The sequence below is a fragment of the Lathyrus oleraceus genome, chromosome 6 (genome assembly GCF_024323335.1).
Source record: "Lathyrus oleraceus cultivar Zhongwan6 chromosome 6, CAAS_Psat_ZW6_1.0, whole genome shotgun sequence".
NCBI lineage: Eukaryota > Viridiplantae > Streptophyta > Magnoliopsida > Fabales > Fabaceae > Lathyrus > Lathyrus oleraceus.
In genome coordinates, this window is record NC_066584.1 from 373,256,349 (window position 1) to 373,278,599 (window position 22,251).

At 37.2% G+C, this 22,251-nt stretch overlaps 1 protein-coding gene across 1 annotated transcript in view; it reads right to left on the bottom strand.

The window, feature by feature from the left end:
• LOC127095717 (plasma membrane ATPase 1) overlaps window positions 1–21,953 on the bottom strand; it is a 41,225-nt gene extending 19,272 nt beyond the window's left edge. Inside the window, exons 1-10 of the mRNA XM_051034367.1 lie at window positions 21,638–21,953; window positions 21,418–21,552; window positions 21,094–21,273; window positions 20,748–20,954; window positions 20,540–20,659; window positions 20,223–20,342; window positions 20,016–20,138; window positions 19,831–19,935; window positions 19,596–19,740; window positions 19,354–19,503 (exon numbers count right to left, since the gene is read on the bottom strand). Coding sequence (XP_050890324.1) covers window positions 19,354–19,503; window positions 19,596–19,740; window positions 19,831–19,935; window positions 20,016–20,138; window positions 20,223–20,342; window positions 20,540–20,659; window positions 20,748–20,954; window positions 21,094–21,273; window positions 21,418–21,552; window positions 21,638–21,781 — 1,429 coding nt within the window. The 5' untranslated portion in view covers window positions 21,782–21,953. The remainder of the gene's footprint in view (window positions 1–19,353; window positions 19,504–19,595; window positions 19,741–19,830; window positions 19,936–20,015; window positions 20,139–20,222; window positions 20,343–20,539; window positions 20,660–20,747; window positions 20,955–21,093; window positions 21,274–21,417; window positions 21,553–21,637) is intronic.
• Window positions 21,954–22,251: the final 298 nt, after the last annotated feature.

A 22,251-nucleotide genomic window follows, 5' to 3' on the forward strand; every position in this document is an offset into this window, starting at 1 on the left:
ATGATGTGACTGTGGATCAGTTTGACCACATTGTTGCTAACATCACTTCTTGCAATAATCTAAGCTTTTGTGATGAAGAGCTTCTTGAGGAAGGTAGAAATCACAAACTAGCACTCCATATTTCGATGAATTGTAAGGAGGATGCGTAGTACAATGTGTTGGTCGATATTGGTTCTTCTTTGAATGTGCTTCCGAAGTCAAATTTTTCCAGACTTTTTTATCAAGGCGCCCCTATGAGATACAGTTGCGTGATTGTCAAAGCGTTTGACGGTTCTCGTAAAACCGTCATTGGTGAAGTGGACATTCCAGTCAAGATAGGTCCAAGTGATTTCTAGATTACTTTCCAAGTAATGGATATCCACTCGGCCTATAGCTGCTTGTTGGGAAGACCATGGATTCATGAAGCTGGAGCAGCGACATCCACTCTACACTAGAAGCTTAAATTTGTGAAGAACGGCAAGCTTGTCGTTGTGGGTGGAGAGAAGGCGCTCGTAGTGAGCCATCTGTCATCCTTTTCTTATGTTGAAGCTAAGGAGGAGGTTGGAACTCCATTCCAAGCCTTGTCTATTGCTGAAGTAAAGAAGATCGGGGCACCCATGTCTTCTTTGAAGAATGCTCAGAAAGCTATTGAAACTGGCAGCACTGATCAGTGGGGTCGTGTGGTAGAGATTGTCGAGAACAAGAATAGGGCCAAATTGGGATTTCAACTACGGTCGTTCAACATCATAGCTGAAGATGTGCAACCGAGTTTCCGCAGTGGAGGGTTTATTCATGGGAATGATCAACACTCAACTGCTGTGATTGAGGACAGTGAAGACGAAGCTTGCGCCAACTTTGTGACGCATGGCCAGATTTGCAACAATTGGGTTGTTGTTGATGTTCCTATTGTTATTCATCGCTCTAAGTATTTTTTTTCATTTTTTAAGAAAAATCATTCTCCTATGCCTAAGGGGAAAGTGAACATTCTTAGGCATTTCAATTATCATCAATGAAATACAATTTTATTCATCCACATCTATGATGTTTTATTTTTACTTTTTACTTTTCTGAAAAATGGTAATCACACAAAAAAACATTAATAAATAAATTATAATCTTCCATCTGCATAATATTTGGTCACAACTCATTTCTCTAAAATCAAAATATCAAATCATTATGCAGGTTGGGTCCCAAACCCATTGAATACAATGATCTTACTTCCTCTCCAAACTTTGATTTCCCTGTGTTTGAGGTTGAGGAAAAGACTGGTGATGAAGAAGTATCTGATGAATTATCTCGTCTACTTAAGCATGAGGAAAAAGTCATTCAACCGTTTGAAGAGCAAATTGAATTAGTCAACTTGGGCTCCGAAGATGTTGTGAAGGAAGTCAAGATTGGGTCTCAATTGTATCCAGAGGCTAAGAAGGGGTTGATTGATCTTCTTCGAGAATATTCAGATGTGTTTGCTTGGTCCTATCAAGACATGCCTGGGTTGGATTCTGAAATTGTGAATCATAGATTGTCGTTGAAGCCAGAATGCCCGCTAGTCAAGCAGAAATTGAGAAGAACACATCCTAATATGGCATTTAAGATCAAAGAGGAAGTGCAGAAGCATATTGATGCTGGTTTTCTTGTTACCTCTGAACATCCGCAGTAGGTGGCCAATATTGTACTTGTTCCGAAGAAGGATGGAAAAGTCTGTATGTATGTTAATTATAGAGATTTGAACAAAGCTAGTCCAAAAGACGATTTCCCTCTGCCACACATTGATATGTTGGTAGAAAATACAGCTAAATTCAAAGTCTTTTCGTTTATGAACGGATTTTCCGGTTATAATCAGATCAAGATGGCACTCGAAGACATGGAGAAGACCACGTTCATTACACCCTGGGGAACATTCTGTTATAGAGTGATTCCTTTCGGTTTAAAGAATGTTTGTGCAACATACCAGAGAGATATGACCATTCTTTTTCATGATATGATGCATAAATAGATTAAATATATGTTGATGATATGATTGCCAAATCAAGTAATGAAGAAGAATATGTCGAGCATTTGTTGAAGTTATTTCAGCGTCTAAGGAAGTATAAACTCCGCTTGAATCCCAATAAATGTACTTTTGGTGTTTTTTCTGGTAAATTGTTGGGCTTTATTGTCAGCGAGAAGGGTATTGAAGTTGATCCTGACAAGGTCAAAGCAATACAAGAAATGCTTGCGCCCAAAACTGAGAAGCAAGTCAGAGGTTTTCTCGGACGTTTGAATTATATCTCAAGATTTATATCGCATATGACTACCACATGTGCACCTATATTCAAGCTTCTTCGGAAAGATCAGTCTTGTGATTGGACTAAGGATTGCCTTAAAGCTTTTGACAGTATCAAAGAGTATCTGCTTAAGCCTATGCTTCTGTCTCCGCTTGTTGAAGGAAGACATTTGATCATGTATTTGACTGTACTCAATGAAAGTATGGGTTATATTCTTGGTCAGCAAGACGAAACTGGAAAGAAAGAATGTGTCATTTACTACCTCAGTAAGAAATTCATCGACTGCAAGACTAGGTATTCTATGCTAGAAAAGACTTGTTGCACATTGGCTTGGGCTGCTAAGCGTCTGCGCCAGTATATGTTGAATCATACTACTTGGTTAATATCCAAAATGGATCCAATCAAGTATATTTTTGAGAAGCCTGTTTTAACTGGGAGGATTGCCCATTGGTAGATGTTATCAGAGTATGATATTGAATACCGATCTCAAAAAGCTATCAAAGGTAGTGTCTTGGCTGACCATTTGGCTCACCAACCGATGGAAGATTATCAGTCAGTGTAGTATGATTTTCCTGATGAAGAGATCTTGTACTTGAAGATGAAAGATTGTGAAGAACCGTTGCTTGAAGAAGTGCCAGAGCCTGGTTCCCGTTGGGGCATGGTGTTTGATGGAGTTGTTAATCAGTATGGTAATGGCATTGGGGCAGTGATTATCACTCCTCAAGGCACACATTTTCCGTTTACGGCTAGATTAACCTTCAAGTGTACAAACAATATGGTTGAGTATGAAGCTTGCATTATGGGGCTTGAAGAGGCCATTGATCTCAAAATAAAACATCTTGATGTCTATGGAGATTCAGCTTTGGTTGTGAATCAGATCAAAGGCGAATGGGAGACGAATCAACCTGGTTTGATACCGTATAGGTAGTATGCAAGGAGGATTTCAACTTTATTTACAAAGGTTGAGTTTCATCATATCCCTCTAGATGAAAACTGGATGGCGGATGCTCTTGCAACGTTGGCTTCTATGATTGTAGTGAAATTCTGGAATGAAGTTCCTAATCTGACAGTGATGTGTCTTGATAGGCCAGCTCATTATTTGCTATCGAAGAAGCCAAAGATGAAAACTCGTGGTATTTTGATATCAAATGTTTCTTCCAAAGTCATATTTACCCGCCTGGGGCGTTTTTGAAAGATAAGAAGACTTTGAGAAGATTAGCTGGCAACTTCTACATGAATGGTGATGTGCTTTACAAGAGAAACTTCGATATGGTTTTGCTCAGATGCATGGATAGACACGAAGCAGACTTATTAATGACTGAAGTCCATGAAGGTTCCTTTGGTACTCATTCCAATGGACATGTTATGGCTAAGAAGATGTTGAGAGCATGTTATTATTGGCTGACAATGGAATTTGACTGTTGCAAGTTTGTGAAGAAATGTCACAAGTGTCAAATTTATGCAGATAAGGTTCATGTTCCTCCGACACTGTTGAATGTCATTTCCTCTCCATGGCCCTTCTCCATGTGGGGAATTGATATGATTGGTATGACTGAACCTAAAGCTTCGAACGAATATCGTTTCATTCTAGTGGCTATTGATTACTTCACAGATTGGATTGAAGTGGCATCGTGCGCAAGTGTAACCAAGCGAGTTGTTGTAAGGTTTATCAAGAATTAGATTATATGCCGTTATGGTGTGCCGAGTAAGATCATTACTGATAATGGATCAAACTTGAATAACAATATGATGGAAGCTCGTTGTAAAGACTTCAAGATTGCACATCATAATTCTTCTCCCTACAGACCTAAGATGAATAGGGTTGTTGAAGCTGCAAATAAGAACATCAAGAAGGTCATTCAGAAGATGATTGTAACATACAAAGACTGGCATGAGATACTCCCATTTGCTTTGTAGGGGTACCGTACATCTGTCCATACTTCAACAGGGGCAACCCCTTTCTCACTTGTTTATAGTATGGAAGTTGTTCTCCCAGTAGAGGTTGAGATCCCATCACTGTGTGTCTTGATGGAAGCCAAGTTGACTGAAGCTGAATGGTGTCAGACCAGGTATGACCAGTTGAATTTAATTGAAGAGAAGAGATTAACTTCCATGTTTCATGGTCAGTTATATCAGCAAAGAATGAAGAAAGCTTTTGATAAGAAGGTCAGGCCTCGAGTGTTTAGAGAAGGTGACCTTGTGCTCAAAAAGATTCTATCTTTCAAACCTGATGTTAGGGGCAAATGGACTCATAATTATGAAGGCTCATATGTTATGGAGAGAGCCTTTTCAGGTGGTGCTTTGATTTTTACAACTATGGATGGTGAAGAGTTCATTCGTCATGTGAATGCCGATGTAACCAAGAAATACTTCCCCTAAAAAGAAAAGAATAGCCCGCTAAGTTAAAAACCTGAAAGGGCGGCTTAGGAAAAAAATAGCGTCTCGATGGATTGAAAACCCGAAAGGGCGATCCATGCAAAAATTAGAGACATAAAATAGAAAATTATCCCGATAGATTGAGTACCCCACCCTGGGGCAATCTATGCAAGAATTCGGGACTATGGCAAGTAACTGCATTCGGTTGATCCCTAGCCATGTGGGGCAATTTTGAGCAAGTCAGACGATTCTATTTCATCGTTCTCAACCGAAGCCAAGAGTGCACCATATATTGAAGTTGGTAGAAGGATTAGTGATCATTGTGTTCAATGTAGCCCTTTTCCATGTAAATTACCATTTTTCAACTTTTGTAAAAGATCTATGGAGTCTTGTCATTTACAGACTACCATTCTATTAGATAAAGTATAGCTTTTTATCCAATTGTTTCTACTCTTATTTATTTTTCAGCTAAATAGAATTGGATTGTATGATGGTAATTTTGAAATTGAATTAATAAAATAAAAATCATTTTTTTCTTAAATAATAATAAAAACAATCACTTTAAAAAGGAAATTGATTTCAGTAAGGAATATCAACGGTAATCTGAGAATAGGTAAGTCCTAAAGTGCGAAGCATCATTGGTCTTCCCCGAGCGGTTGGTTTGGTAACCTTTTCCTCCCCAACGGCAAGTCAGTTTCCCCAACTGAGTTTGTAATCACATCCTAGCTGAGTTGTAGGCTCACATTCTCAACAGTTTGCATGGACCCAGCATAAAGTTTTATCTCTTGTAAGCCCCCAACGGAGTTCACTTCTGATCCCCGACAGTGTTGATTCTTGAGCAGTATTTGATTTGGTCCCCTACGAGGTTGTCTCATTTGATATGATGTTGACCTAAAATTCCCCGCATAATTGATAGTTCAGATCCTCGGCAGATCTTCTCTCTTTCCCTAGCTAGGTTTGATATATTCGGCGCCAGTTAATGTACATCCATCCCCTAGCATGTTTCTCTAGTTGGTGTTTCCATCTTGGCAGGATTAGCCGAGTGTTATAGCGATGATTCAAATCGGTGACACTTGTATCCTTTGTGATTGTTTTATCAGCATAATCATCAATCATATACATACACATTCATACATCAGATATTTCATTATGCATGTTATTGCATTTGATTCCTTATCTTCTGATCCTCTGCTACAGTGATATTGTTTCCCTATGCAGATTTGGTGTGTCTGTCCTCTTTCAATAGTAGAGTGTCACCCCCTTAAGTAGAAAGAATTTAACCTTTCTCATTCCCCACTGAGTTATTTCCTCGTGGATGATTATTATTTCAGTTTCCTCCCTAGTTGATTATCTGGATGGAACCATTCCCCCTGAGTTATATCCTCATCAGGTCGAGTCTTTGTTTGACCGTTTCTTTCTAGCTCTTACCTAGACAGATATTTTTGGTCCCCCGAAAGTCTATTACCCAGTAACTGGTAATATTCTTTTCGATTGTTGAGTACTTTACTTTTGCCCAATACCCGGTAAAAGTAATTTACCTCCTTTATTCTCCCCAGCAAAATCGTTTTCATGTTTCCTCAAGCGGTCTATCCTTGATATGCTCATCCTAACCGATGACAGATATTCTCCTCTTTGTGGTTTTCTACCCAATAAAAAGGTAGTTGTAATCCCTATTTCATTCCCCAGAGATTTAATCCTTGATATGTTCATCTTAACTGATGACAGGTTTTCTCCTCTTTGCGGTCTTCTGCCTAGTAACCGGTGGTTGTAAACCCTACTTTCCCCTTGGAGTCTATCCTTGATATGTTCACTTTAACCAGTGACGGATATTCTCTCTCTTTGGTATTCTACCCAGTAACTGATAGATATAATTCCTATTTTTACCTAGATGGTCTATCCTTGATATGTTCATCTTAACCGATGACGGATATTCTTCCCTTGAGTTTATCCTTGATATGTTCATTTTAACTAGTGACAGATATTCTCTCTTTGGTTTTCTGCCCAGTAACCGGTAGTTATAAATCCTATTTTCCCCAGTAGGTTATTCTTACCCAGTAATCGGTAATGAATACACCTCCTGTTTCCCTCAGCGATTCATCCTTGATATGTTTACTCTAACCGGTAACGGATGCCTCTATGTTAGATTATGTTATCTTCCTACCCAGTAACCGGTAATAGATAATGTAATTCTGGTGCTCTTGTGTTGAAGTTCATTCTTCCCCAGTGGAGTTTAAGTGTGTATTTCCCCAATGAAAACGTCATGCCCTGCTTGGTTTAGGTATTTCAGTTTCATTCTGATTTACCCATCCCCCCCCCCCACAGATTTTCCCTTATTCCCCGGTCGAGTCCTTCCATTGATTTATTTTTCATGGAAATTCTCTCGTGTCTCCAGTAGTTTTTAAGTCGTAGCCTGGGCTACGCACAGCAGCTTATCCTCAGAGTCTCTGTCTCCCCAGTTAGTGTTCCTTATGGAACACATTATGCTCCTGCATACTTTCAGTCTCTCCGGATTCTTTTCCTTCGTGGCAACATTTTCCCCACAAAGATTACTTTTAACATTCATATCATATACATCATGAGGTCTCTTAGGGACCAAAATTTATTTCTATATGTTGTTATTTAAGTTCATTCTACTGAGTCGATACAAAGATTTTAACCTTCACATCCTCAGTTAGAATGTCCTTAAACAGGAGCAGTTGTAAGACCCCAGTTTTGACCCTAAAGATCCCTCATGTTATCTCATCATATGCATTAGCTTTGGGATCACACCTTGGCGTCCTCCTTACCCCTCATTCATTGGGTTTGCATTATGAGAGATCACCAAGCACATTTTGATTGTATCATACTTTGTTTTTTTTCATTATTTACTAACTAACCAAAATGCCAAAAATATGGCAATGTATAGTTTAACTCTTTTATAGGTAGTGTGTGTGTGTGCTCACTTATGCTACACCAAGCTCATATCTAGGGTTTTAGACCCTCAATGCAAGGAGACTAATCAATATATGATTCACATTGACTTTAGACATCATATATGGATCCCCATGGTCTTCACATATCATTTTGATCAAGAAATCATCAAGAGTTTGAAGCTTGTTTGCCTTGGAAACCCTAATTCATCTGGGTATCATGTGTGACTTCCTTATCAAGTTGCCTCATCAATTAATTCAATATTTAAAGGTATACTTCATATTACATCATATTACACATATATTATAATCCATGAGTCCCAAATATCAAGATAATGTCAAGTTTGAAAGATGGTTCATGGTGGTTGACCAGAGAAAGTCAACCGGTCAAAACTGGGGTTCCCTAGACCATATCTCCTGCAATGTTTGTCATATAAAAATGATTCCAAGAGTAAAGTTACTCAAAATAATATTCCAAACAACTTTCATGTTTAAGTCAAGAGCTAGTTTTTCTTGGAAAGTCATTTTGTATGGTGAACGATTATAGGTCATTTTGTCTGAACCCTAGTTAGGAGGTCAACTTCCCAAGACAATAACTTGCTCAATTTTTATGATATGAAAGCCATTAAAATTTCATGATTAAATTTAATATGTATACTTAAAATTTTATGTTTGGAGGAAGTTCAAATTCAACTTGCAAATGCATGTGCCAAGAGGAAATATTATAGGTCATTTTGGGCCATTACCATTGAACAAGTGATTTTCCTCAACTTTTAAAATGCATAACTCCTTCATTCCAAATTCAAATGAGGTCATATTTATTACTAAATTGAATAGGTTTTAAATATATACAACTTTGATGAAGGAACTCTTTCCGTTTGAAGTCCATAACAAAAGTTATTCAAGGTGGAAGAAATGAACATTTGACTTGGTACTTAGAAAATTTTCATATATGTTTGATTTCCCAAACTTCCACCTCAAAATTCATCTTTATTCAAGCTTTAAATGGAAACGTGTTCAACATTAAAGTTGTTCCTCATGATCTCATCTATCCAAAAAGTCCAAAATCATATTATTTGAGTCATTATTAAAGGACTTGCGCATGGGTGCAATGCATGGTACCATTTGGAAGGATTTCATGATCAAACTCATTTCAACATTGCATGGCTTAATGCATTGCTTTCAGCATGACCTATGCACGATTTTGAACCTTTTCAAATGATTCTTTGGGCTTTATACACGCCCGTGCAAGCATGCACACTTGAATTTCTATTTTTGGAATTTGAATGGAAGTGTGTGAAAATCAATTGCCAAGCCTATGAATACAAGTGCAATGAGCTCAAAACTTCATCAACACCTTGCCCAAGCTTTGCCAGAACAATCCAAACCCTCCATTTCATAGAATTCTTGAAGATTTCATTTGAAATCGAGTTGAATTTCATCTTCTGTTTTGGAAATTCAAACTCCAAGAATTCATGTCCCTTTCCATTTCAATTGATCACTGCAAGCAAGAGGAAGAGAAAGCAAGCAAATCCAGATCAAGATCAAGTGAATTTGAAGCAACTCGAATGTGATTTTTCAAAAACTTCATCTCTTCGATTCTCTCTCAATTCTTCACCATTCTTTGTGATTTTTGGTTGGTTGAAGTCCTACCAATGTATGCAACAAGATTGAGTTGCTTTAAGGTCAAATCGAAGCAACTCAGTTCATGATCCTCAAAATTCAAATCCTTGTATCTTTTTATATACTTGGAATTGGAGAAAATTGAGGCCAAATTCGAACTCCAGGGCATTTTTTCTTTGAATCCATGTCCTTGTTTTTCATTTTCATGGTGGTTGGTGGTGGACCAGTTCGGTGAGGTCCACCGGAGAAGAAGACTGGAGCTAGGGCTTCGGTGATGTGTTGGCGTGTCCAAAACCATTGGATCATGATCTCACGTTATAATCTCAGCCATTACCTTTGCATACCATGCGTACATCAAGTTGACTAGAGTGCAGGGTAGAGCGCGCGCGTGTGGCCATCAGATCTGCCACCTCAATTAATGAGGGAGATCTGATGGCCCTTGTTTTTTCTCATTTTATTTAATTTCTGGTTTTATATTTTAATTAGCTTATTTTGTTTAATTCATATTAAATTCATTTTTAATCCAAAAAATATGGGACTTTCACCAAAAATCTTTAAATATTTTCCTCTTTCATTTTCTGAATTAAAATTATTTTTTGGATTAATTTTGATTTTTTAAATGAATTAATTTTTTTTGTGCATATTTTTAATTGTTTAAAAATACTTTTGACTTTTCAAAAATCATGAAATTTTTTGTCTAAGATCCTTTGACTTTGTTTGACCTAGGATAAATCTCTTGGCTATTTATTTGGTGTTTTGAAGAGATTTTAGGTTTTGACCAAATCAAATTGAATTTAAATGCATTTTTAATTTGATTTTTAATTGATTAATTGTGTAAAAATTATGTTGAGCCATTTTTATTGACTTGTGATGTTTAACTATTTGTTTGGGCCTTGGTCAAGGTTGATTTGACTTTTGTTGAATTAAAATCATTGGATTTAGGGGATTGATGAAATGTACATTTCATCTCCCAAAATGAATGAATGATTTTAATTTGGTAAAATTCCTCCCATGACAAATTTATGTTTCTCTCATCTTCCCTCCCTCTTCATCTTCATTCCCATTCTTTCCCATCCCTTTCATTGACCAATGAAATCTCAAGATCCTAAGGCTAGTTGGTTCATCAATAACCTTGTGTTAGATGAACCAATACAAGTAGGGATGAGATAGGTCCATTTTTTGATCTTTTTCTTTTAGTGTGTGGTATGTTTTAGGAGTTTGGTTCATTATAACAAATCTCTAACATGCATTAGCACCTAAATTTGTATTGTCCAGCCTCAGATAGTTGTGACTTCTATATAAGTCCAATTAGGATTGCTTAACATAGAGTTAAATTTTGACCCTAAAGGCATAGCATTCTAGTAAATGAGATTGTAAGTCTCCCATCTTTCATGGTATTCTGTGGAAACTTGGCCTTTTTTCCTTCCTTTGGAAGATGTCTTGGTTCAAGGATTCATGCTTGTGAATAGATGGTTGAGTGTTCTCCAAAGAATGACTTAATCAATTGAGAAGCAAAACTCTACTAACATCTAATTAACCTTGACTAACATTTGACTAACTCTTATTAACTTTGCTTTACTTTCAAGTCATTTACTTTATGCAATTTAATTTTTAGTCATTTACCATTCATTGTCATTTACATATCATTCAAGTTATTTATGTTTATGCCATTTTGACTTTGCTCATTTGAGCCATTATATTGTGATTGTATATATTTGTTTGTGTATTTTGTTTGTGCGTATGGTCTTAGGACCTTAAAATACCTAATAAACAACAAAAACCCTAAAAAAGTGTTTGTGTGGACTGTTGGGTTTGATCTGAACTTTTGGACCTAGGGTTACGCAACATTCCATATGCAAAAGGACTTCGCCAATGCCAACATTTCTAAGACTAAGTGATTGTGATATGAGCTTTCATTTGATGCAAGTATTAGGATCCACTGGAATTCATATGCTACATGGTCTTGATGCAACTGTTATTTTGGTCACATGCCTAATGTCTTATTCTGAGTTAATCAAGGAGTATTTCATCTGATGCATGAGAAGGCAAAGAAGACTGCTAGTTGTGCGATTTGCTTGCTTGGATGTGGTTATCTTTATTTGATGCCTGGATCTTCAAGATGTCTGATATTGCTAATTGCTTTTTGATAATTGCTTGATTCAAAGTCCAAAGGGAAAGTGGGTTTTCTATATGACATTCTTGTCTGTTGGATTGCATCCCATTAGTCAGATCTTTTCAACTCTTAACTTTTAATTTTATGCTTAGGTTAGCCTCTTCATCAACTCCCACTTCTTAAATTTCAAAATCTCTCCCCTTTTTCCAAAAAAATTCTTTGCTTGTGATTTCAAACTCAGGCCTTATTTCAAATAGAAACTTTGGCCTTATGCCAATGAATTTTCAAACTCTTTTTTCTAAATTAAATTTGTAAATAAACTTAATCATATTGACTTAAAATTTCAAAAGACAAAAAGAACTAACAACTTCATTCAAACATTTGGGCCCTTTGTGCCTCTTTTAACTTAAATTTTGATTAAAAGCAATCCACCCATTTTGAAATTGATACCACGAACTACGAGGTTTTGATCCCTCATTTTTATGTTGGTACGTAGGCACGAGACCGGAGGTCTTCTCAAACACAAAAATATAATCAATGAGTTCTTTTCTCATCCCCACACTCTATTTTTCTCAAACATCTTTTATACCAAAAACACATACACACATAAAAAAGGGCTCCCTATGAGTACCTAGGACACTTTGGGTGCTAACACCTTCCCTCTGTGTAACCAACCCCCTTACCTGGAATCTCTGGCATTTTATTAGTTTTGATTTGAAAACTTCTTATCTTTGGGTTTTGTTCGTACTTTTCCCTTTTCCTTTGGAAACAATAAAAGCGTGGTGGCGGCTCTGGTTTTATTGACGTTAAGTTTATCCATAGCTTGATGGTCATGAATTTACCGATACACCATGGAGTAGCATGGATGTGAGGTGTGCTAATACCTTCCCATTGCATAACCAACTTCCTTACTTGTTTCTCTTTTCCTTGGGATTTATCCATATTTTTCCTTCCCTCTTTTGGGATAAATAAAGTTTGGTGACGACTCTGTTGTATCTTCGAGAGTGTGATGCGTTCGATGAATATTTCACGTAGCTTTAGCTAGCGACTCTGCTAAGGACCTCTGGTTTTCTAACTAGAGAGAGTAGAGCCTAGTTTTGTTTGTTCTTTGTTTGCTTGGGTGCTTATTTTCTTATTTGCCTGTTTTTAGCTTTTATGTTGTTTACTGCTTATTTTATTGCTTTAGATTTTCATTTTTTTTTGCGAACCATGTTTTGGATATTATTGTGGTACTCTCTATGGGTTGGGGTTGATGATCCACGAGAGAAGCTCTATATCTGAGCTCGAGCATAAACACATGCTAGTATCGTGACTATAGTCGTGGAGACCTACTTGGAGTTAGTCCTCGTTTAGGTTTAACATGAGATGCCACACCTAAAGAAGATCCTTTTGAGGCATCATTGTTCGACGAGTCATTTGTTTCAAACAATGGTTTCCCAATGGAGATCCATGACTCTATGGACCTTTTTAGGGTTACCTTTGAAGGTTAGTTCACACCTGTGAGTGGGATATTGGGTTCTTTTGTAGGAAACCAAGACCATGCATACCTTCATTATCATGTAACGTCAGACATTTGAACCTGTGCATAGTAGTATTTACCGTTTATCTAGAACATGTGGCACTTGTGAATCCATTATGCTTGTATTATCATTACATCACTTTAAATTAATTTTTAGCATGTTAATTTTCAGGAGACCATCAGTTTGTCACTTGAGGTAGTTCATTCAATTATGGAGAAATCTAAACGAAGGAATACATATCAATATAAACTCAGAGAGTCCAAGTTTGATGAGCTTAAGAAGCTTGGTTCCTTGTTGATTTGTGAGCATTAAGATGTATTTAAGAGGGATTATGGTAATATGTTGGGTGTTCTGATGACCAAGGTAGATTCGGGGTTGATCCTTACTTTTTCCCAGTTCTATGATCCCACGCTGCATTGTTTCACGTTCTAGGATTTTCTCCTAGCTCCTCCTACTCTAGAGGAGTTTGCTCATATTGTTCATATTTCAGTTAGAGATCATATTCCTTCCATGGGTGTTGTTGGATTTCTAGAGGTTTCTTTGGTTGCTCAAGCTCTTCATCTCGAGAAGACGTTGGTTGAATCTAATCTTTGTATAAAGGGAAACGTTAGAGGTTTTATTTAGAAATTTCTTTTTGAGAAGGCCACTTTGTTTGCTAGTAGTAGAAGTTGGGATGCCTTCTCTATTGTTTTCTCTCTCCTTATTTATGGGTTGGTACTATTTTCAAATATTGAAGGGTTCATTGACAAAACTGATGTTACTATTTTTATCTCTAGAAATCAGGTGCCTACTCTCTTAGTTTATGCCTTCTTTTCTTTCCATTCGAGAAATCATAAAAGAGGGGGGACGATCAATTGATGCATACCTTTGCTTTACAAGTGGGTTTTAACTCACTTGCCAAGAAGGGGACCTTTTGCAGACAACGTTGGAGCTTTGAAGTTGTCTCCGAGGTTGGTGTCTTTGAATGATAAGGATGTTGTTTGGTATTGTTGTGACTATGATGGGGTGGAGACTATTTACAGTTGTGGAGATTTCTATAAGGTTCCTCTTGTTAGTGTCTGAGGTGGAGTCATGAATTACAACCTTGTTCTTTCATTGTGTCAGTTGGATTATCAGTTGAAGGAAGAACCTGAAGCCTAGTTGTTAGAGGAGTTTCTTATAACCGAAGGGGTTGAGGATGCAGATATGATGAAGAGGATGTTGGTGTAAGCCCTGGAGGTCAATACTTTTGGTAGTTGTATCGAATTATTTATTAATAATAAAAGGCTTTTTCTTTATTATGTTTGTTTAGTAAAGTCCCTAGAATAGATAGTCCATTTAATGTATCAAGTGTGACTTAATCATGAGATCCCATTAAACATAAGGACAATATTCTTAAAGTGTCCGCAGTCGAGCTTTGTTGTGAAGTGGGATAACATTAAAGCATTAAGACTGTTATGTATATACACTGATGATCATGTCTCATGGATCATGGATAAGGAGTTATCAAGTCTTAAACATAGGTATGAATATTAGGAGTAATATTTATACTAGATATACCCGCTATGAGAATACCATATAGAATGTTATGCAAAGTTTCATAAGTTATTCTCATGGTGATAGTGGTGTATACCACCCTTCGACCTGAAACCACTATGGACCCTAGATGTAGAGTTGAGTGCTTTATTTCTGATCAAACATTGCCTGTAACTGGATGACCATAAAGACAGTTTATGGGTACTCCACGAAGCATGCTGAGGGACATGAGTGACCTAGATGGAATTTTCCCATCCTGCGTAACAGGATAAGTGTCTACGGGCCCAATATTGAACTGGACAAGGATGACACGGTCCATGCCTTGTGTTCAATATAGACATAGGGGAAAAAGGGTAATTATACACATAAGTATTATCACAAAAGGATTTGTCAGATCACATGACATTTTCGTGTCTTGGGTAGTAGTGATGTGTTGCTAGATACCGTTCATTATTTATTATGTTAAATACGTGATTTAATATAATTGCTAATGTCGCAAAAACCTACAAGGTCACACACAAAAGGACGGATTGATGAGAGATAGAGTAACTAAGGAACACCGTAAGGTACGGTGCACTTAAGTGAATTGTAGAACATCGTAAGGTACGATGTTCTTAAGTAGAATACGAAATATGGTAAGGTACTACACGCTTAAGTGATTTTGGCATATCATAAGATATGGGCCACATAAACTTAAGTGGGCTTTTTAGCTTGCATCCCACACAAGTGGTTCTATAAATAAAACCCTTGTGCAGAAGCATTTGTGCAGTTGTAATTTCGTTTATCTCTCTCTCTCTCACTCACTCAAAGCCTTCATTTGTAGCAGCTAGCATTGAGATTGAAGGAATCCGTTCGTGTGGACTGAGTAGAGGCGTTGTCACCATTCAACGTTCGTGATCGCTCTGTATATTTGCATCAAAGGTTTCAATCGCCACAAGAGGTAACGATTCTATCACTGATCATGCCCATTCGTATGGATCACTAAAGGAGAAATTTTTAAATTCCGCTGCATTTTGGATCTCTCTTCTCATTCAGAGGATACGTCGTGCTTGGGGAAAAGTTCACCGTATATGGAAGAAGGAATTTGGAAAATAGAAGTGCATCACAGTAGAGTCATATACAAATTCAGTATGATCTAGAGCCGAGAGTATCAAGCTCCCATATCCATCGGAAACTTCCATGATTTTTAAGGCACCCAAGCCTTTTATTGTTATTATTCTTGAGGAAAATTCTCTTAAGAAGACTATCAAGAGTTTAGAGAAAAAGAACTATGATCTCCGATCTAATCTTGGTAGGCTTACGAGAGAGAAGGAAGACTTGGAGCTTAACCTCAACCAGAAGAGAGAAATGACATCCCAAGCGATGGAGGAAGCCCAAAAAGAGTAGTTCAAAAGGAGGAAGGTAGGTGACACATTGAAGGGGACTATTGATAGCTTGTTCATCAAGAAGAAACACCTCTCTGACACCCAGTATCAAGCCTGCGAGAGGGAGATCAGTTGCCAAGACCAGCTTAAGAAGTTTCGTGAACAGTTTGAGGGTTGCAAGAAGGATTTGAAGGAAGAAAAGATTTATACTAAGAGGTTAGGGGGTTCTTTATTCCAGCGCCAAACAGAACTTGACCAGCGGTTTAAGGAGATTCGAGAGTTTAAGGGTCAAGTGCATCAAAACCGAGAAGAGAATGATCAACTTCAGCAAGAGGCCACACATTGGGAAAGGAATAGTCATCACCTACAGGTTCTTTTGGATCAAAAAGAGGTTGTGTTGCAGAAACTGTTGGAGGAATCTAGTCGTATCCCATAGCTCCCTTTATCCAGTGTTGTCTTTTGCTTTGTATTTAAGGCCAACTTCTTCTAGCTCATTGAGCAGACTCCTGAGTTGTATTAATTGGCGCTTTTTAGCTATTTGAATGGAAAAAGATTCATGGTTCTATTTGTGTTATTTCCCACAATTGAATGACTATTTTATACTATTTGACAACTGATGGTTTCATTGATATTTAAATATTTGCATACATCTCATTCATTCATACATACATACATTTTTTATCCAGAAAACCAAAAATACAAAATGCTTGTATTCATCTTCATCCTCTTCAGAAAGACGATGACTCACCGATACTTCACCAGATCCAACTGAAAGAGAATTATGTTTGATTTTGAACAAGAGAGCGTTGTAACAAGGGAGGATCTAGCTCAACTCCAAGGACATATGGGTACCATTCTGGAACATCTGCAGGCTCAAAGGGACAATGTTGTTGTTGTCAATTAAGTTGATACTACTATGGTGACTTATGTTGCTGACACAACTCCTGTTGTGATGAATCCTATTGACCAAGTTATTCAATCTTTTTCATCTTGCTAAGCTTATGGAAAAGATCATTTGGCCCAAGTTTGGCTCAAAATGCATGAGGGAATCAAAAGTTATGGTGTCATCAACTTGGGACCTCAAAATAACCAAACATGCCTCAAGCTGCTTGACCAATTGCCCAACCTAAAACTCAAGTCACTACCTCAACTTCCCAGGCATGTAAATTTCACCTCAAACATCCTTTGGACTTGATTCTTTTTGCATCATGTTCTACTCCTTGAAGACATCATTTGGCTCAAAGAAAATTGGAAAAGGCATAATAGATTGGAATTGTCCCAAGCATGAACATGGTAACATGAACTCTGTTTTGGCACGAACCCGTAAGTTGCAATTACAAGTCAATCTTTATTTTAGGACCACTTGCACATGTGCAAACATTTCATTATGTCAAAACACATGCAAAAAAGCTACAAACGACTTCATTTCATCAGCAAATCACACTTTTCATGTTGCATTTCACACGGATTGCAAAACTCAAAACCTATACCCTAATTCACACGAGTTTACCTCTAATTTGCATGAACCGTGATCTCATTTCATTTCCTGTAAATAGGAGAGTGATTTGCCTTCATTCCCAAGCATCAAGATCTAAGAAATCTCTGCCTCACTAAAACTCAAAAGCACCAAAAAAAAACCAGTCACTCATTTCTTTGATTCAAGTCCTTTTGCCTTCAAATTTCTATCCAAAATCCTTCACCAACATCATCAAAAGTTGTCTGAAGCATTACCGTGGTCTGAAACTCCTTGCAACCTTGTTTTCAGTTTCACCATTATTGACCTCAATCTTCGATTTGGACAAGGTAGTTGCGAGTGAAATTACACTTCAAACAAGTTACCATTCTCTTTGTGTTGTTCCACTGATTGAAAACCCTCATCTCTCTTTAATTTATCTTTTGATTTGGAAATTTAATTTAACTTTGAAGTTCTAGGGTTCTTCACGAGTTTGAGAAAATTCTCTCTGCTCGGAGCAAATCAATTGCTCTAATGCAGAGAGATAGGAACGATGATGGTAGTAGAAGCTTGCACGCATAGTGTTTGAGATCAAAGCTCTCAGTTCTTTAATTTGCAAAATAAAAAATCTGGAGGTTGAAGACAAAGTGCTTCGCGCGCTTCAGAGGGAAATTTGAATCCCTTGGCCAATCATGCCGCCCCATTTCACTAGCCATTATATTTGAATATTTCTCTTTCTATTTTATTTTAATTTTATTTCTTTTTATTTCAAAAATCATTTTAATTAGCTCCTTTATTATTTTTTAGTTCAACTTTTTTTCACAATTTCATAAAAATATTCTCTACCATATATAAGTTTTCCATATTTTTTAAAACTAATTTTGAATTTAATTTATATTTTATTTTATTTTCCATTTAATTTTCATTTAGCATTTTTATTTTAATCATTTTAAAACATTTTTCACCCTAACTTTTAAGTCAAGTTACGTCTAATTTTGTAGAGCTCCTCCATTTTTCTTGGACTTTTATTTGATGTTTTGATACCTCTTTGACATTTTCTCTTTTATTTTCTTTTGTAAATCATTTTCATTCATCCACTTGATGTTTTGACTTAAGTTGATTGCTTGGTTGATGAGGTTTTCCATATCTCAAATCATTGATATATGAACTTGAGGTTGATTCAACCTTCTTTGATCCAAATTTGTTGATAGATGATCATGAATCATCTTCAATACTTTGAATCAATGATAGGTTACCCCTCGATGCGCCATATTTTGAGTCATTTGATTTATGGATAGATTGATCCCTGTCTGATTACCTTAACTCTCCACTAATTCTATTTTCATCTCTTCTCTTCTTTTGCTTTGATAATTGTGTGACATGTTGTAGGAGTGACCTTGGACTTTGGACTTTTACTTAGGTTGTAGATCTTTGTTTGACTTGGAATGACCTTGGACGCATGGACCTTGTAGACACTTTGACTTGCTTTGCCCTGTTGAACTTTTGAGCTTGTGATTTTATTCATCTGCTTTATGCCTCTTGCTTATTGCATTCATCTACTTAGTCTCTGTACACTTTACACACACATGGCTTTCTCTTGGGCTACCTAACAATGAGACATAGTACAGTACACTTTGAACCCACATGGATTTCTCTTGGGATACCGAACAATGAGACCTTAGGCTAGTTTTGTATGATCATGCATATTGTTTGTTCATCAATCTCACTCATTTGATTTGGCTTGAACAAATTCCACTTTGATCAACTAGATCCTTTCATCTGTCATATTCCCTTTGTCTTTGTCAAGTGACCATAAGTCACTACAACAAACAAGACCTTAGACAGCGCTTTTTTTAGCCTTAGACAGCGCTTTAAAGCGCTGTCTAAACCTCCGCAGCTAAAGGTTTAGACAGCGCTTTTTTAAATCTTAAAAGCGCTGTCTAAGCCCCCCCCCCCCCTTAGACAGCGCTTTGGCCAAAAGCGCTTTATAAGACCCTCTTATTTTAAATTTTTTAGGTATACCTTAGACAGCGCTTTTGAAAAGCGCTGTCTAAGCCCCACCCCCTTAGACAGCGCTTTGGCCAAAAGCGCTTTCTAAGACCCTCCTATTTTAATTTTTTTAGGTATACTTTAGACAGCGCTTTTCAAAAAGCGCTGTCTAAGCCCCCCCCCCCCCCCTTAGACAGCGCTTTTGCCTAAAGCGCTTTCTAATCCCCCCCTTAGACAACGCTTTTTACCAGCAAAACCGTCAGCTTTCTCAATGAGATCATCAATGGAAACAGCACCTAATTGATCTTTATTTTCACCGAGCAGTGATGAAGAAGGATACATGTTAGTCCCCATCCCTAGACGCCTTCCCGTTTCCTTACCTATTGCGAGTTGATCACCTGAAAGTTTTTTTTGTAGCATGAGTATAGTTTGCATTATATAAAATCATTGACTCAATTTCAAATGACGGTGGTACTGTGATACAACGTACCAGTGATCATTTTGACACTAACGCCAAGATCAAGAGCTCTTCTGATTGTTTCTGCGCTATCATGTCTCGGAGGGTCAAAAAGAGGGAGAAGAGCAACAAACTCCCATGGTCCTCCTGCACTTTCCTTACTTCCCTCCGGTACTTCCTATATGAAAAAAAAAACTTCGGTGCTAAGGAAAGAATACATGATAATTGACTTATCTGATTATGAAGAATTCGTAAGAGGGAAATAAACCTGTCTTGCAATCCCAAGAGAACGAAGTCCACGTTCTGCAAACTTGTCAATCATCGCATGAACCTTCCGTTCGATTTCTGCCTTGTTTTGTGCAAGATTGAGAATCTACACAGTATATGAGAAAAGTTTATCAATGATCGGTAGGTTGCGTGGTTCTTGAAAAGCGAGAATGAATTATGTATTACCTGCTCTGGTGCACCTTTGCTAACCCTGTGCATATTACCAGCACCATCAATGTATGTAAGGGCAGTTCTTTTATCAGTTGGATTAAACGGAAGGAAATGAACTTCTTTTATTCCAGCTCGTGCCTTGCGAAACCAAAGGACTATTAGTAGACTAACCAAATTTCAACTACACAACATGATGGAAAACAAACTTTGAAGAGTCTGTACCTCCTTTGGGTCTGCCAACATTGAAACGATTGCGCAATCAATTGCATCTTGGTTCTCCATCCTTGATGCTCTTGCAGCCATAAGTACAACCAAATCCTTGCCAACACCTTTGGCAAAAACCTGCCAGATATTCATGATTGTTAGGGGAAACAAAGTTAATATACATCCTGGTCAAAGATTGTTTCAGTCAGAATTCAAACTCGGGTTTTTCCGAATACTAATATTTATCTGTTTGTATACTTTTGACAAAAAAAGAAACTTATGTCTCAAGTAATTGCGATGTTCTATTTTATCTTTAGAAAGAATAAGATTAAAACCTCAATCATTTCCTTGTCCACTGTAAGCTTGTTAAGAGTTAATGTGCCTGTTTTGTCACTGCATAACACATCCATTCCGGCCATTTCTTCAATAGCAGTCATTCTCTTTGTTATAGCACCCTGCAACAATGATGCATATGATCAAAACTTGACAACATCTTTAAAAAGCTACTGAAATGTTGGAATAATCAATGTACTAATTGCAAACCTGCTGAGATAACTTATGTGAGCCAATAGCCATTGTAACTGAAAGAACAGTTGGCATTACAATAGGGATTCCTCCAATTAGTAGCACTAAAAGGTTATCAATACCGTTTCTGTAACCATATCCGTGGACGCCGTATATCACAATGATTTCAATAATCATTCCAATAGCAATTGAACAGATGCAGAAATTTCCAATAGATGTCAAAACCTGTAATAATATTTGTCACGCAGTGAGCATTACTATCACAACATTCGGTGATGTCAAATAGTGGCTATAACAATGTAAGTATAGTGGAATTTGAACAAATCGATTTTGTCTGCGATACACTATTTAGTATATTATGTACCTGTTGGAAATGTCCAACGTGTGTTGTGTTTTCGACGAGATGAGCTGCCTTTCCGAAAAATGTGTGAACTCCAGTTGCTATGACTACGGCTTCAATTTCTCCTTGCTTGCAAGTTGAACCAGAATATACTCCTTCTCCGGGATGTTTAGTCACAGGGAGTGACTCTCCGGTAAGAGCAGACTAAAAGTACAAACAGCAAAAACATAACTTCAATTATAAGAAATCTAGAATCTGATATCAACATCAATAAAATCGTGGAAGATATTATTCGTTGTGACGCTTGAATCATGCATCAGTAATTTCAAAGTACTTTATAGATTTTACCTGATCAATCTTCAAAGGGTCACCTTCAAGGAGACGTGCGTCGGCAGGAATGATGTCCCCTAGCTTGATGCTAACTATGTCTCCAGGGACCAATACCGAAGCATCTTCTTCGCTCCATTTTCCGTCACGAAGTACCTATTAATCAAATATAATTAGAAATCAAAGAAACTATGAGCAAGACAAGATAACAAAGAGATTATAAGAGAAGAAGAAGAAGAACCTTTGCTTTTGGAGCCAATCTTGCCATAAGGGCAGCAGCTGCATTACCAGCATTATTTTCTTCTATGAAACTTATGGTTGAGTTTATAATTAGCAAAATAATTATGCCAACAAAATCTTGATAATCTCCTCGCTTTCCCTGCATAATCAAAGCGTTGTTATATTAAACCGGTTGATATTAAAAACCATTGTTTTAAAACCAGGACCGAAGATCTAGCGGTGAGACTTCTAGATAATGGTTCAATAAGTTGAAACACACTGATTGAACCAGCAGACGGACTAATCGGTTCTTAGTTCAACCAGTTAAACTGGACGGTCTGGTTTTAAAAACACTAGTTGAAAGTTCAAACATGACTTTTCACCTTAACAAACTTCTACCACCAAAATCTTTCTTGTATGTATTCCATAATCCTTTTGTAAAATGAATAACATTTGTAACTTTCAAATCAAGTTAACCAAAGGTTATAAGAGTACAGTTTCATAGTTATTCTAATTTTGTATGATTTGAAATAATGAAAACCATTGAGAAATAACAAAACAAACAAAAAAAGGAAGAGACTTACCCCTCCATGTGCCATAGCAATGGCCATGAGAGCAGCAGCTTCCATAACCCAT